At 37.0% G+C, this 16,153-nt stretch overlaps 1 protein-coding gene across 1 annotated transcript in view; it reads right to left on the reverse strand.

Moving 5' to 3' along the window:
• Positions 1-16,153, reverse strand: part of LOC145981347 (small subunit processome component 20 homolog) — a 161,734-nt gene that overhangs the window by 41,229 nt on the left and 104,352 nt on the right. The window contains exons 21-23 of the mRNA XM_083114575.1: positions 9,745-9,883; positions 6,448-7,031; positions 1,599-1,854 (exon numbers count right to left, since the gene is read on the reverse strand). Coding sequence (XP_082970701.1) covers positions 1,599-1,854; positions 6,448-7,031; positions 9,745-9,883 — 979 coding nt within the window. The remainder of the gene's footprint in view (positions 1-1,598; positions 1,855-6,447; positions 7,032-9,744; positions 9,884-16,153) is intronic.

Here is a 16,153-nt window from a genome sequence, read left to right on the forward strand (position 1 = left end):
GAACGAAGCTTCCCAGACATTCAACTCTACGTTTCCCCTCAATCTTTTTAAAACCCTTCTCTTTTTAATCAAATGCTTCTCTTCGATGATGTGAGCTGACAAACCTGTTCTTGGGTTTAGATTTCTAATGTCCAAATCGTGTTCGTGCCATCTTATTGCCATTTTCCTTGCTGTTTGCCTTACATAATCCTTTGAACATGAACAACTTATAATATATATTCCTGTGGTTTCCACATCTGGTAGTGAATTTTTGATTTTGAATTCATTAAATGTACATTCCAAACTTCTTGGTGATCTAAAAACAATTTTGAAATTAAATCTAAAAATTTTGGCAATTTTATGTGAGAATCGGTAACTGCAACTGGTAACATAGATCCAGTATGGAGTTTTCTTTTTCACAAATGGATTAAGGCACCACCTTTAAAATTTAAAGTAACAGAAAACATCAAGAGACTTTGTGAAAACAATGATGACTTTGAATTAGCTGAAAAAAATAATGTGATCAAATTTTTTTTATCTGAAATATAAATAAAACAGACTGCTTCCTTTCACAGTTAAATTGCTATATTACAACAATGTAACATTGACAACATCCATTATATAAAGGATTCTTTTTGTTTTAAAAATTGCTAACCATTGTTATAACTGTATCTTTAGTCAAAATGAAAATAAATTTCTGATGAAGGGAGAGTGTGTTCTCGTGAAACGTCACAACGAAAAACTGTTTTCTTATGCTTGTAATAACCATAAACTACAGGAAATTAATTCTACAATGCAAGCAATGTGTACATACAAGAAAAACTATTCTTGGTAAATTGATACATATAATCGGAAAAGCATATAGGGACAGATAGAAGGCCTATGTTGCTGCAGCCATGAACCTTCGGGTTTAAGAAGGATACAGAGTTCGTTATATCACTAGAGGCATGCATATTTCGTTTTTGACGAAAACACGAAATGTGAAATAACACACTCTAATGTTAATTTCTAATGTTTCTGAAAGGCGTGAGGTGCATTCCTCTACCTTATTTTGTCATGAAATAATGCGAAATGAACTGCAAAATGCGAAATAGAGTCTTAAACACAAAATTTACCATTTATATACCGATGCGACACTTGCTTAAGTCTAAAGTACCCTGTGAGTTATGCAATTCATGGAAAATTCTGCTTCGAACATTTGAGAAGCAAATATGGACCCCTTTATATAGGAATAAACTTAATATTCTGGTAATGATTTAATGTGCTATTAGAAGGGATATGTTTATTTTGTGTAATACTGCAATTTTTAAATCAAATTTTGGATTATATTCACATTTTTAAAACCAAAATGTCAATTTATGTGCCACTTTTTCACCGCTATAACAGCGAAATTTCATTTTATTTACCGCTTTTGACCCCAAATTGACACTGTTTTTGTACCGAAATTTTACTTTCTTATTTACCAAGAATATGTGCTCTATATATCACCATTTTAACATCAAAATGCCCTTCTATATACTGCTTTTGATCCCGAAATGTGGACAGTATTTGGACCAACATCTTGATATTTAATTCACCATAAATATGTAGCTCTACCTACATAAAAAGTACACACTAACCTCTAAAATGCTTTGCACGCAGCAATCCATATCTCCAGCTTTCACTTGATCCTTCAGAGCTACCAGAACAGAATGAATTGTATATGAAAGGACGTGAACCTGGAATCCCTTGATGAGAAGGGTTCTGAGCTCTCTGAAAAGATAGCTCAGGTACTTTGGACCAAGGGCCTGCATTATCTTTTGCAAAGTTTCCCGAGCTGTGGTTCTTACGCTCTCCAAGCGAGACTTCAGAAAGGTACAAATCTTCATTAGAATTCTGAAACAAGGAAAAGTGTTACTGTTACTACCAGGGTGCAGATTAATAGGCACTAAAGCCCTCTCAAATAGACACCAAAAATTATGAATAGGCACTATAGAATTACAAAGACACTAACATAGACACTTAATACAGGGTGACAATTAATGAACTATATGAAATAAAACCGTCATAATTTCTGAACGTTTCACATGATGATGTCCAAACTGCGTGGCTGGCCACAGGGCATGATGGGAATTCATATGCGTATGCGCACACAACGTGTTGATGTCGGCCATTTGCAAGTGAAAATGTCCTGGAGGAGTATTTTGGGGACCGCATTCTGGCTCTGGGGTACCCAGAGGCCACTGGAAGGGGGCTATGTTAAGGACAAGGTGTACAGAAATAACCCCAAAACCATTGCCGAGCTGAAAACTGCCATTCAGGAGGTCATCGATGTTTCGACACTTCAGTGGGTCATGCAGAATTTTGCTGTTCATCTGCCCCACATCATCGCCAGAGATGGCAGACATATCGAACATGTCTTAACCTAAATCCGAATGTCTGTAGTGCCGTTTACATGTGCAATGCAGTTTGTGTACTACGTGGTTTGTCACTAATGTCTGTTTTATTTCATATAGTTCATTAATTGTCACCCTGTAAATAAAAAGTGGACTAAAATTAGCTTACAAATCGGTCTTTAAAACCTGTCACTCTTTTGTATGTTTATAAATATTTCTTATTTTCTTGAAGATTAGGCACACACAGGAGATGTACAGTAGACTCGAGATTAACCAAGTCCCGATTAACCGAGGGAGTGGTTGGAAAACATCGCGCTTCATAACGCACCCCCTGTTTGTTTACTACTAGTATGTTGGAGTCAAGTCACCGTCCGCGATGCACGTGTTCGTTACATTGTCGGTGTATCCGATTGTTAAGGTGGTGTTTAAATCTGTGTATGCCTATTCTAAGCGAGTAATGCGGTATGAGTGGCAAACGGAAAAGGTGTGTGGTTTCTCTGTAAACAAAATCCAATGCAATAAAAGGTTGGATAAAGGTGAGTCTAGGTTGCTGCTGATTATGGAGTCGGGGAAGTGACTGTTGGAGATTGGAGACGTAAGCGGAAGGACATTGAAAAGTAGGTGAGTCAAAATGTGAGCAGGGGCAGTGATTTAGCGCGGAAACCGATGAAGAAAGTGAATATGAGCAGTCCAAAAAACTATGAAGGAATTTTTGAAAAAGTAATGTCATTTATGTTGTACTAGTAATAAATAATTACTATACAGTTTTAAGTGTTGTTTCGTCATTTAAGACCTATTAGCACATTATCTCCGTATTAGCCGAGTTTTTCCGTATCCGAGGTAGTCTCGGTCCCAATTAGCTTGGATAATCGCGAGTCTACTGTACTATGTAGAAATTTTCACCGAAAAATGCAGGCTCGACCAGGACTCGTCTCTGTCAGGCTCAGGGTCGAGTCTGCATTTTTTGCTGAAAATTTCTACGTAGTACATCTCCTGTGTGTGCCTAATCTTCAATAATTAACATCTCTACACTGGGAGGAACCAGGCAATGCCAAAGTGTGTTTCAAAGGTAACATATCCTGTTGCGGTAGCACTGGCAGAGAAGATTCCACGCAGGTAAAACAGCGATAGTGAAAAATCAGGCGAAGCCAGTGTAGCTCAGTGGTAGAGCAATGGCACGTTATGCCAGAGACCAGAGTTCGAGTCCTGGTCGAGCCTGCATTTTTTTCTGAAAATTTCTTATTTTACGTTGCTTTTCCGCCATTTTGCTTAATCGGATGAGAATGGAGGATGATTACGTGAAATTAATAACTGGACACTCACAAGAAACACACTTGCCCCGCTCAGGAATACCAAACAGAACCGCCGGTTGTACTGATTGACCCCTACAAGCTTTCAGATGAAGAAGAACAACAGGGGATGGCTTGGCATAGTTTTGTCCAAGTGTGAGTCACCAACCAGTTGCCCAGTTTGCTTACCCTGATCAAGCGACGAACTGAAATTTCCAAAGACCTGACATCTCTTGCGACCATTAAGTCTCACAAATACCAGATGTCAGTAAGTTTAACATAAACAAAGGCTTACCTTTCCCAATGTAGGGAGAACCAAAGGTTCATAAAAAAGCTAAGCAAAAATTGCAGAATAGGCCTTATTAGGCACGATTAAGCAAAATAGGCACCAAACTTCAAAATATAAATTTATAGGCACTGTAAAAGTGCATTTTCAGACTAGAAATGCCATGAAATGAACTTAAAACATTCCAGCCTACGTTTTACTACAAAAGAGGAAAATAGGCAAAAATTCGTACCCTAGTTAATACCAATTCATCTTTTTAACACTAATCATTGCACAATAACAAGGAAATTAAGACAGCCAATATCACTTTGAACTGATAAAACATATTGATTTTCCTGAATGCTTATACCAGAGTGCTGCGATAGCTCAGCCACCATCCCTAGCAGGGGCCACCGAAATTAATAGAACCATTAAAAATAAGTCTTGTGAATTTTAGTTAGTAATTTCCTTACTTCTAGTTATTATAGCAACCGAGACTTTGGACGTATGTAACTTTGGCGCAAAAAGCGAGAGACATGAATCTCACAGTCATTAACTTTGTCTATGTAGGTATTTTTGAACATTAAACAAGAAAATGATCCTGCACATTCAGTATGGGGAAAAAGTTACTAAGGAGTAAAAAAAAGTTTTTGTACAAAGTAAAAAAGAAACCTCAATAAAAGACAGTTATGGAGTATCAATAATTTTCTGTGTGTATCAATGGTCTGTGTGGGTATTTAACAAAATGAAAAAAGGACAATAAATTTTTACTCATATTAATGTTTAAAAAATATCCACACACACAAAGTTAATATCCAGTGGAAGGTTCAATTCTCTATCACTATTTGTACAAAGCTATGTACGTTCAAAGTGTGGGTTGCATGAATTTTCAAACACACTGTACTACAACAGGGTGTCTACTAAATGTATGTTTTTAAATTCCAGGTTTTCTCCAGGTCTATTTATATTATTTTCCAGGTCAATATTTTTTTTAAACAAAGAAAAGTTGTTATTGTTAATAATCCTTACCAGAAGGCCAGTTGAGAAAAATTTGCAGTAACTAACAAAAGCCGCTAACTAACTAACTAACACCTTTATCTGCTGTGTAATTCATATCCCTTGGTAGTAATATATTTTTACATTTTGTTTTTACTACAAATGTTTTAAATATTATTAATTTAAATTCTAAGCATATGTTAATTTATATAATTACATGTTACTGCATATCCTTCTTGGGTGGGGAATGGCCAGCTACTTTATTTTTATAAAATTTACTCACACTCATACAAATTTATTCATATAATATACTCATACAAAATGTACTTTGAGCTTGTACAATAATTCTGTAAGTAACAAAAACATACCCAGGACCAAGCTTTCACTTTCTCAAATTTAACGAAAAAATCCCTTGAATCACAGCATTTCACCCAAAATGCAAGTGGAGGCAGTGACAGACTCTGCTCAGGTATGCCCGTGGTCCCCATCAACGTACTCACAAAACATAAGACCCTAAGTGATGTGGACGTGTGTAGTGAAAATGGTAACTTTGAGAAAAATCCAGGTTTCTGGTTAAATTCCAGGCTTTTTCCAAGTTATCCAGGTACAAAAGTAGATTCCAAGCTAATTCAAGGTTTCCCAGGTCAGTAGACACCCTGTTCAAGTGTCTTTTATACAAGTTTAGGAGTTATCTTGAAAACCAGGTCTACATTTGAAACATTTCATTCTAAAAAAGAAATGTTGATGCAATTTTCAAACTAGTATCATGGAAAAACAGTTGAACAACTACATTTTAAATGCTTCATACCAATCAAAATGTTTCATTGTTGTTACATACCGAGATTATAATAATTATTACCTCCTTTCTATTTCATTTATGTTTATGATACAGACTTTAACGAATAATATTATTATTAATAATAATTAGGGATGGGCAGATATGAAATTTTGGCCGATACCGATAAAGTACCGATATAAAATTTACCGATAACCGATATTCTACTGATCCGATATAAAATTAGAAATGGTCCTTGAAGAACCTGAAAGGTTCATTACCCTCCTTAATAAATGTGTTTCAAGGCGACTGCAGTGCAAAAGAAATGGCATATTTAGACATTTACTGTTTTAGACAGTAGGGCATTAAGATTATCCATAAAAATTACAACAAAATGGCAGAATTTTGCACTAAATTATCAGATATTTTTCAATATATCTGATCGGTAAAATAATCGGTAATTTTACCGATAAACCGATATGCCTATATCGGCCGATACCGATAGAGTATCGATTAATCGGTCCCATCCCTAATAATAATAATGGCATTAATGTTATAATTAGGACTTACCGATTTATAAGGGGGGGGGGGGGTAAACTGACCTACTTGGGCTGAAATTATACGGTCACCCATTCCCCAAACATGAATTTTTAGTTGTTACAATTTTCAAGCACCAGTGCTGATATAGGTGGAAATCGGTAATAGTATCGGAATTGGTTCAAAGTGGTATTGGATCAGCCCTTATAAGCATTTCATGATGTCACTCACCCAGGTAGATTTTGGTCCAGCATCTTCTGAGGCAGGTTCTGCAACAGCTTCACCATCGCCAAAGCAAGAGGAACACGCAACACTTCCTCATCTTCACTGTCATTGTCCCTGTTGCTCTTGTGCCTCATGTCATTCCGACTCCTTTGAATCAAGGAATCGTGCAGCTTAGGCAGCAAGTTTTTCGTGATGATATGAAACACCCGAGCAGCGGCGTTAGCAGTTAGAAGCACTTTCGTTTTCCCAAACGATTGGACAGCTTCTGCATCTAGCCGAGGTTTTCCTTCTTCCACAGTGTCCAAGAACGAATCCAAGTTCTCCATGCCTTTTGTGGCATCATCGGTAAATGGTTCTTCACCTTGACTTCTTGCCTCGGTCACAGTTTTGACACCCTTTGCTGGGTCTTCAGTGAGATTCTGCACGTCAGGTGCTTTGCTAAGGTCAAAATGGAACGAATCTAGTATAACAACTATTATTCGTATGAGCTGCTTTTGGTAGGTGAGTTGCTTTGGCAGCTGAGATAGGTAGAATTGTAATATCATTTGATATTCATACCATGGAAGACATCTACATATTACTCCAACAGCCTGTAAAAATAATATTGTTTTACATATATAAAATTCTTGTCAATAAAACTAAAATTCACAAGCAAGATTTCAATTATCTTCCTTCTCTATTCTTCCACTTTTAGCTAATCATGAGAATGAGTGATGATATAATGAAATTGATCAAGGGACACTTACAAAGGACACCCATGGCCAAGGCCGAGATTCGAACCTGGGACCCCTGGCATCATAGCATGCTGTGCTAACCACTCTGCCACGGAGGTTGGCTACTAATATTAGAGAGCCAATACCGATGTATCAGTATTGGCTGATACCAGGGGGTTCGGTTGGAATTTATTTACCAATACCTAGAGGCATGCATATTTCGTTTTTGACAAAAACACGAAATGTAAAAATAACACATTGTAATGTTAATTTTTCATGTTTCTGAAAGGTGCGAGTTGCATTTCCCTAACCTGTTTTGTCACGAAATAATGAGAAATAAAATGCAAAATAGACTTTCAAACACGAAATTTAGAGTTCATTTACCGACACGACACTTTCTGAAGTCAGAATTATCCTGTGAGTTATGCAATTCACGGAAAATTGACTAATTGTGCTGTAAATATCCGAGAAGCAAAAATGGACCCCTTTATACAGGATTAAACTTAATATTCTGGTAACAACATAAATGTGCTATTAGAAGGGATACGTTTATTTTGTATAGTAAGTGCAGTTTTTGAATCAAATTTGGGATTATGTTCACACTCAAAATGTCACTTTATATAGCGGTTTTTCACCGCTATAACAGTGAATTTTTTTTCATTTACTGCTTTTGAACCTTAAATTGACTCTGTCTTTGTACCGAAATTTTGCTTTTCTATTTACCAAACATATGTGCCTCTACCGATACCTGCCAATACTTATCCAGTGTTTTTGTCTTCCTTTGTCTATTTATCCTGTGAATTATGAAGAATCGGAAGTTTTCACATTTTGCACCAGCATTGCAGAAATAAATAGATTTTGTTTCCTACCAATTATTTTAATGTTTGATGCAATCCTCGAATATTTTAACCCTGCATTAGGCATGCCATTTTCTGTAACATGCACGTTTAGGTACCCTAGTAACTAAGTAAAGTATTGGTTTTTCTTTTACCGATAACAAAAGTATAAAAGAAACAATGTAACATTTACTAATACTGAGAAATTATATTCTACAGCTTGAAATAAAACTGAAAACTTTGTATGAGGGCCTTGGCTTGTTAATCATCAGCTGTAACCAGGAGACAGTTATATTGACTCACCAATATCATATTACTACAAATATCAGATTGGTAAAATTATTTACCAATAACTTACATGCGGCAATGTTAATACCAGTGATGGCAAAAAAATCCAAATAATGGATAGCTGGGTATCAAATTATTGGATATCCATTTTGGTTGGAATAGATAATCTGAATATCTGGATAGTATGGATATCCCGATCATTCAAATATCTGGATGGATATCTTGGTAGTATAGATTTGATAAAGGATTTGCAGAAAATCTGTACAATGAAATAAATACATGGGTTGTATCGAAAGTAATGCAAAAGTGGTCATAACCTCTTCATTAAGTGATGTAGATCGTTCAAATTGCACATGTAGTTGGAGTAACTCTTCCTCTATACAAACCAGGTACTCAACATAGTCTCCATTTAAAGCGATGCATTTGTGCCATCGTTGAACCCAACTCTAGAATCCTATTTGAAAAAAGTCTGTTCTGCACTGTCCGACATCCACTTTCACCTCGTCCATCATCAAATTGTTGTCACCGAAGACTGTCTTTCATGGGAACAAGCAAGTAGAAGTCTGAGGGTGCCAGATCTGGCTGTACGGTGGATGGGGGACCACGGACCAGCCCATTTTGCCGATCACCTGATTTGTTGCCAAAGAGGTGTGTGCTCGCGCATTGTCATGGTGAATGTGGATCGCTTTCAGATTCTTGTGCGGTCTAATGGCTTCTCTAAGCTTTTGGAGTGTCTCAATGTACCGCTCGCTGTTGATAATACGGCCGCATTCCAGGAAATCAAGGAGAATGACACGCAATCAACTCATCCACTCGCTGACGATTCGTGTCAGTGATCGCAGTTGATGGTCTCCAACTGTGCAGTTTGTGTTCAATGCTGGTTTCCCCTTCTGTAAACTTCTTCATCCACTTGTGCACATTGCTCTTGTCAATCGTGTCATCTCCGTACACATTCTGTAGCCTTATGTGGATGTCAGACAGTGCACAACAGACTTTTTTCAAAGAGGATTCTAGAGTTGGGTTCAACTATGGCGCAAATGCAACGCTTTAAATGGAGACTATGTTGAGTAGCTGGTTTGTATAGAGGAAGAGTCACTCCAACTACACGTGCAATTTGAACGATCTACATCACTTAATGAAGAGGTTATGACCACTTTTGCATTACTTTCGGTACAGCCCTCGTACAAACATGACAAAGAAAAGAATATGTGAATACTCTGTAAAATGGACAAATGATAAAACTGTCCAGCTAATGCACACTTCAGATATCCAGATATTTCAGATAATCTGAATATCCAGATAATCCGTACATCAGAATACACATCTGACATTCAGATATTTGAAATCAAAATAGAAAATTACTAGATATCTGGTTTTGTCCATTCCTAGTAGATACAGATAAGTGTATACCTGGAAATAGGTCAACAATTTAAAGAGACTGGAACAGAATATACTGTAATACTTGCCTCAATTGCTTTGTCTACAAGACCGTTATTCTTAGCATACTGTTCAGAACACAGAAACGACGATGCCAAGGGTAGAAGGAACTGGGTCAATGTATTGGCACTCGCTACTTTGGAATTCTCCTGTACATGAGCACAAAATCTGAAAATGAAGGATGAAATAATTAATGACTGCTTAAAAGGTAGGATAACAGAGGAGAAGAGTAGAGATCATTATTTCATAAAAATAAAAATATCACACGGTGACTGCGTGTATGTGCAGAAAGGGAAATATCAGAGCCAACATATCATTTTGGATCCTCTTCTGAAAATTAATCACTCTGTTTCTACGGACTGTACAGACATCAATTTTGTGTATGAATGCAAAATGCAGTACTACCAATTAAAATATAACTTACAAAAACTTCATGTAATTTTCAGTGCTGCCATCCCAAAAAAATATTTAAAAATCTCTAGTTCTTTTTTGTTTTTTTATTCGCCTTTTATTACTCTTTTACAGTGTACTGCCCACACCTTAAATACACTAGTGTCCAAAATTAAAGCAACAAACAGAAATCCTTTCCTCGTGTGTCCATTTGACCACATAATACGATCAGGTGATAGTAATATTTATGATGTCATAGACAACTGGTTTAAGATAGAAAATAAACTAACCTTAATGTGCCAGGATTCAGGGGTGCCTAACCCCCCCAAGGCCAATGGCGTATCCCCCCCAAAATCATGTCATGCGTTTCTCCCAAATCATATCATTCGCGCCCTTAAACCATATCGTAATCCTCACAAAATATTTAATTATGACAGCGTGTCTACCGATAGTAACATTTTTCTTAGCTTTATAATTGATCTGCTCCTCCTCCCTAAACAGGCGTGCCATCACTCAAGACCACCCCTAAAATCGTTCATAATAATCGAGAATATCGAGTGGATCCTACTTTAAACTGTAGGTTCAGTCCCGATTAGCCTTAGAGTGCATAAAGTTGACTTAAAACACAAAATCAATAAATCAATCAGTACCCTTAACATTGAAGAATATTAATTTAATGGGGTGTCAATACCTTCTTAAGATCCCGAGATATTTAGTCCTTTACTTTTCCAGCTTTTCCTTTGGCACATTCGGGGTTGAAAACATGTGGATGCCCTATCGCTAAATATAGTCTCCAAAATGTAATGTTCGAACTCTCTCTCCAGTACAGAAATCCCTTGACAATCGAAGATTTAACACTTTATCAAGAGCTTCCTTTCTCTCCCTTTAAATTTCATACTCAATCCTACCACCAAAATTTCCATGCCAATTTTAGACTTACTGTTAATATTGAAGAGTGGATATTGCCTCTTCCAAAAAATTAATTCTCAGTCTCCACACCAGAATTTCCGCAACAGTCTAAGACAACAGTAATACCCAAGAATTGGATTCCCCTTCAATTTAATGCTCAATCCCCCTCTAACTAAAGTATTCGCCATAATCTAAGACCTAGAGTTGGATACTGTCCCTCCAAAGTTTAATTCAGAATTCCCCTCAGAACCCACGTGTCAATTAAGGCCGAATATAGGAGTTCTATACAGCCCCTCCACTCCCTTTCGATAATTTCCTAAACACATTCATTTCTTCATCTAATGGATTAAATATGGTGCATTCAAGGTGTAAAATTTTTACATATATTTTGGAAAAGATATAAATGTTGAATTTTATATTATTTGAAGGGAAAAAATTCCCTCCAAAAAAATCTCGATGCGATCTTTATGGCACACTGCGCCATAAAACCCCCCTGTGGGTGCCCCTGCCAGGATTTATCAACAAAAAAATCACACGAGGAAAGGATTTATGTTTGTTGCTTTAATTTTGGACACTAGTGTATTAAAAAACAATCAACATTTAGATTTTATAAGCAACATTCTCTGGGATTTGTGCACAATGTACATATACGTTCTCCACACCGAGAGAATTAAACCCACTGCTTTCTTACATTTGATTTAAATTTCGCTGACTTTTTTAAAGACACCAATGACTTTACATTACTCTTACATCTTTAGGCTTTCCCTGAACTATATCATTTTTCTGACTTTTCAAATTGGCGACACACTGAAAGCACAAACTTGATGATAAACCCATGCCTCAAAGACTCAAACCTAAAAATTAGGGATGGGACCGATTAATCGTTACTCTATCGGTATCGGCCATTATATCGATAAATATCTGATAATTTAGTGCAAAATTCTGTCATTTTGTTGTAATTTTTATGAATAATCTCCATACCCTTCTTTCTAAAAAAGTAAATGTCTAAATATTAGGGATTGGACCGATTAATCGGTACTCTATCGGTATCGGCCGATATAGGCATATCGGTTTATCGGTAAAATTACCGATTATTTTACCGATCCGATATATCGATAAATATCTTATAATTTAGTGCAAAATTCTGCAATTTTGTTGTAATTTTTATGGATAATCTCCATGCCCTTGTTTCTAAAAAAGTAAATGTCTAAATATTCAACTTCTTTTGCACTGCAGTCACCTTGAAACACATATTTATTAAAGAGATCAATGATCATTTCAGGTTCTTTAAGGACCATTTCTAATTTTATATCGGATCGGTAGAATATCGGTTATCGGTATCAGTAAATTTTATATCGGTATCGGCCAAAATTTCATATCGGCCTATCCCTACTAAATATTAACCTTCTTTTGCACTGCATTCACCACGAAACACACATTTATTAAGGAGATCACTGAACATTTCAGGTTCTTTAAAGGACCATTTCTAATTTTATATCGGATCGGTAGGATCAGTTGTCGGTATCGGTAAATTTTATATCGGTACTTTATCGATATCGGCCAAAATTTCACATCGGCCCATCCCTACTAAAAATAAAGATATTCGGCATTATAATGCTTATATATGAACTTTAAAAACACCTTAAGGCAGGGGTCTTCAACTCGTCAAACAGTGTGGGCAACATCAACAATCGTAATGACACTCACGGGCCAAGAAGCTACACTAAAGTATAGAGAACTGTAAGATGTTGCCATCTATCATTTACTTAATCCAGTTTTTATGTTAAGCACTTAATTTTTCGAACGGGCACAGGCCATGATAAAGGTATCTGCGATCCACCTCTGGCCCGTGGGCCATGGGTTGAAGACCCTTTCTTTAAGGGGTGTTCCCACTATGCTGTCAGCCTGCGCCAACTGGCCGAAAAGCATGCTGATTTCAACCTGACTAACAGCGATCTACTTCAGAAGGAAGTCATGCCGACGTGTGAAGTGGAGGTTGTGCCGACAGGTTGAGGAAGGATTGGTCTTGTTTGTTCAACTTTTGATCATGGAGTAGACAACCTTGGGGGTTATAACTAGGCCTTGGATTTTTAGGTTCTAAAAAGTGTGCTTTTAGGTTCCTAAAATAGGCTCTCAAATACTAAAATAGGCTCTAAAATCATAAAATAGGATCTAAAAATCTTCTAGCCACGAAAAATCCTGCAGTAGCTTCAAAAGAAACTTAAAATGCTTCAAAATTCCTGAAAAATACTGATTTTGTACATCTCCAAAAACAAAATTTCAAAAGAACCGTAAAAAATTTTAATAGCTATATATAACAACCAAATATTAATTTTCTAACAAAATTTTCATTTGCATACATCATTTTCAAAATTATCCACAAATTATTGTAATCCTATGCAGCCAACTCTCGATTCTACGACCCCGGGTATATAATGACCCCCTCGAAGTAACGACCCTTTTCCCGAGAACCGTGAAAAATTTAGAAAAAGTTGAAAAATTGAAGGAAATCGGCCGAAAAATGCATTGTTTTTTTTCCCACTCATTCCCTTCACGAGCGCTCTACTGCTCACAATTGGGTCTGAACTAAAAATAGCCACCACCACACCATGCTTGAGTGATATTCAATAGCACTTGACCTCTGCCCTCCCCTCCCTCAGCGCACCAATGTTACCCCACAGCCACTACCCAGTGCACCAGGCTTGTTTTGCCATGCTTGCTCTTGGATACGTGAGAAGAGAAGATCGAATGTGCTTGGATGTTACGTATTTTAAATCGACCTTGACTTGTATCCTTGTCCTAAGAGCTGCTGAAACTCGCGGGTGGGGGGAGTAGCCCGAAATGACTGCTGGACTTGCAGTCTTTGCCAATGTGTATGGCAGATCAAGCTCTTTCATCGATAAATACACCACCTTGAGAGATAAGATCGCAGGAATGTTCCAAAATACAGATGCATGGCGCCTGGAAGTCTGTCCCGCTCTGACCTAGAGTTCAGTAGGTTCCCGTGAGTTAACTGCTTTCATTCAAAACGTGTTCTTTGTTCCCTGCAACACTTCATAAAAATGCAAAACTGTTAGAGATAATCAAAACCATATAGGCGAACTAAAGATCGTCAACCTGCTTAATGCGTTGTCATCCAGGTTTCCACAAAAGTTTACTTCGATCTTACGTGCATCATAACTCCCGTTTCCCACTTCATACGTTTTTCTAATTGTGTCGATGTCGTAATATCTGCCAGTGTTTTGTCTAACATCTGCAAAGCCCTTGCTTGCCGATAACAGCAATGACTCATCCAGAGTGAAGGAAAAAGTTATTGTTTTGAATCTCGCAAAGCTGTTTTCATTTGACGATAATGAAATTCGATCTCCAGAAAGAAAAACAAGAGTTAAAACAACTTCATGTTCTGCGCTTTCTGATGAGCAAAACTGTAAATTTAATTCACATACGCTTTTCTTCAGAACCATTCATGTGAAGAAAAAAAAAGTGCTCAATGTAGGAATGGTCGCTGAGACTGATTAAAAAGACATTGTTCAAGGGGAAAACTTTTGGAGGAGTGGGTGTTTGACTTCGAGAATACTCCTAAATCCAACATTAAATCATCGATTAACATTTTGATATGTGAAAATGCGCAGTTTCATAAAGTTTGTTTTCAGTCAATTTTATGCTGATGGGCTAATCGGGACTAAATAGGTGAAATTCAATTCCAAACCCGAATGACTTTCGACTGGGACCCTGTTTAATGACATGTCCTACAATATGCATTGGGTGAAGACAGATCGCAAGTTGCACGTTTAATTTTTCACACTGGATTACAATGCAAGTCAAGGAAGGAGTTTGGACTGCTCCCTTGAATGTGATAGGGGGGAAGGTGAATGAAGTTGTTTGAAGCAAAGAAAATGTGACCTTTTTTTTGCGATGTATTTTACACAGCCGAACCAAAACTAAAATTACAGCCCCGCCTTTTTTTTTTTTGTCTGGTGCCTAGAAAGGTTGTGTTGTTTCTCTCGAGAGATCTTATCTTACCAGTTAATCTTGTAACAGACAATGCTCCAGTAGACCCGTATAAAATCCAACATTCATTCTGCCCGATTATTTCCCGACTTTTGCTGACGCCAGTGTGACTGGTGTCAAGCTTCTTCGAGTTTCGCTTGCAATAAGCAAGAGATTGTTTTCCTTTCCATAGGTCTCGGTGCAAACGGGTGCAAACTAGAATTGTAAAAATTTCCTGGAAAAGCAACGACAGTGCACAATTGAAAGAAAGTAACATTATTTTAAATTATTTTTTGTGAAAATGTTTTCATGTTCTATTTTTCTTCTCACAACACGTGCGATGTAACCTGTATGTATTGGGGATGTATACCCAACCTTTGGTTGGTTATACACGCATCCTGTGCATAACAGGTTGTATAACTACCAGGATAAATGGTGTTACCATATCCTAGGCATCTTTATGCCCGTTTGAGCTCCGTTTAAGCTGAAAATTGGTGCAAATTCGAATAACGACCCTTTTCCCCGGAACTGTGAAACGTCCTTGAATTGAGAGTTGACTGTATTTGTGTTGTTAGCAAAAGTTACTTGTTGATCTGAAGAATGAATCAAGTATCTATGATTTGCTGCACAATACCAGGGTGGCTAGTCACTGGGAATTCCTTGAATTCTGGAAATCGTACGTGAATTATTAGCTCCAGGAGTTCTGCGTGAACTTTTCTGCATAGACGTGAAAAAATGCAACTTTTATTAATACAAATCTCATTGAATTTATACATACTTCTAAATGCACTGACGTTCTTCACAGTTTAGATTTTATTTTTATCGAAGAAGGAAAGGAAACGAAAGCTGCGTGGAAAATGAAGGGAAGGAATCGACGGAAAATATGTTTCAAAGACATTGGTCATTAATTGTTTTGGTATCAAACCGAGCATATTCCTCTGTGTGACATAAAAATCCGGAAAAACCTTAAAATATATATAAAAACCTAAAAAAAAGGTTTGATTTAGGAACATAAACATAAAATAGGTTCTAACAAGCAAAATAGGTCATTTTAGGCACTATAAAACTTCATCAGTTGTTTCGTTTTTAAATGAACTCTGATGTATAGGTTAAAAACCTCAAATCCGAGGTCTAGTTATAACATTAATA

Source organism: Lepisma saccharinum, chromosome 29 (genome assembly GCF_977018435.1).
Source record: "Lepisma saccharinum chromosome 29, izLepSacc3.1, whole genome shotgun sequence".
NCBI classification, from domain to species: domain Eukaryota; kingdom Metazoa; phylum Arthropoda; class Insecta; order Zygentoma; family Lepismatidae; genus Lepisma; species Lepisma saccharinum.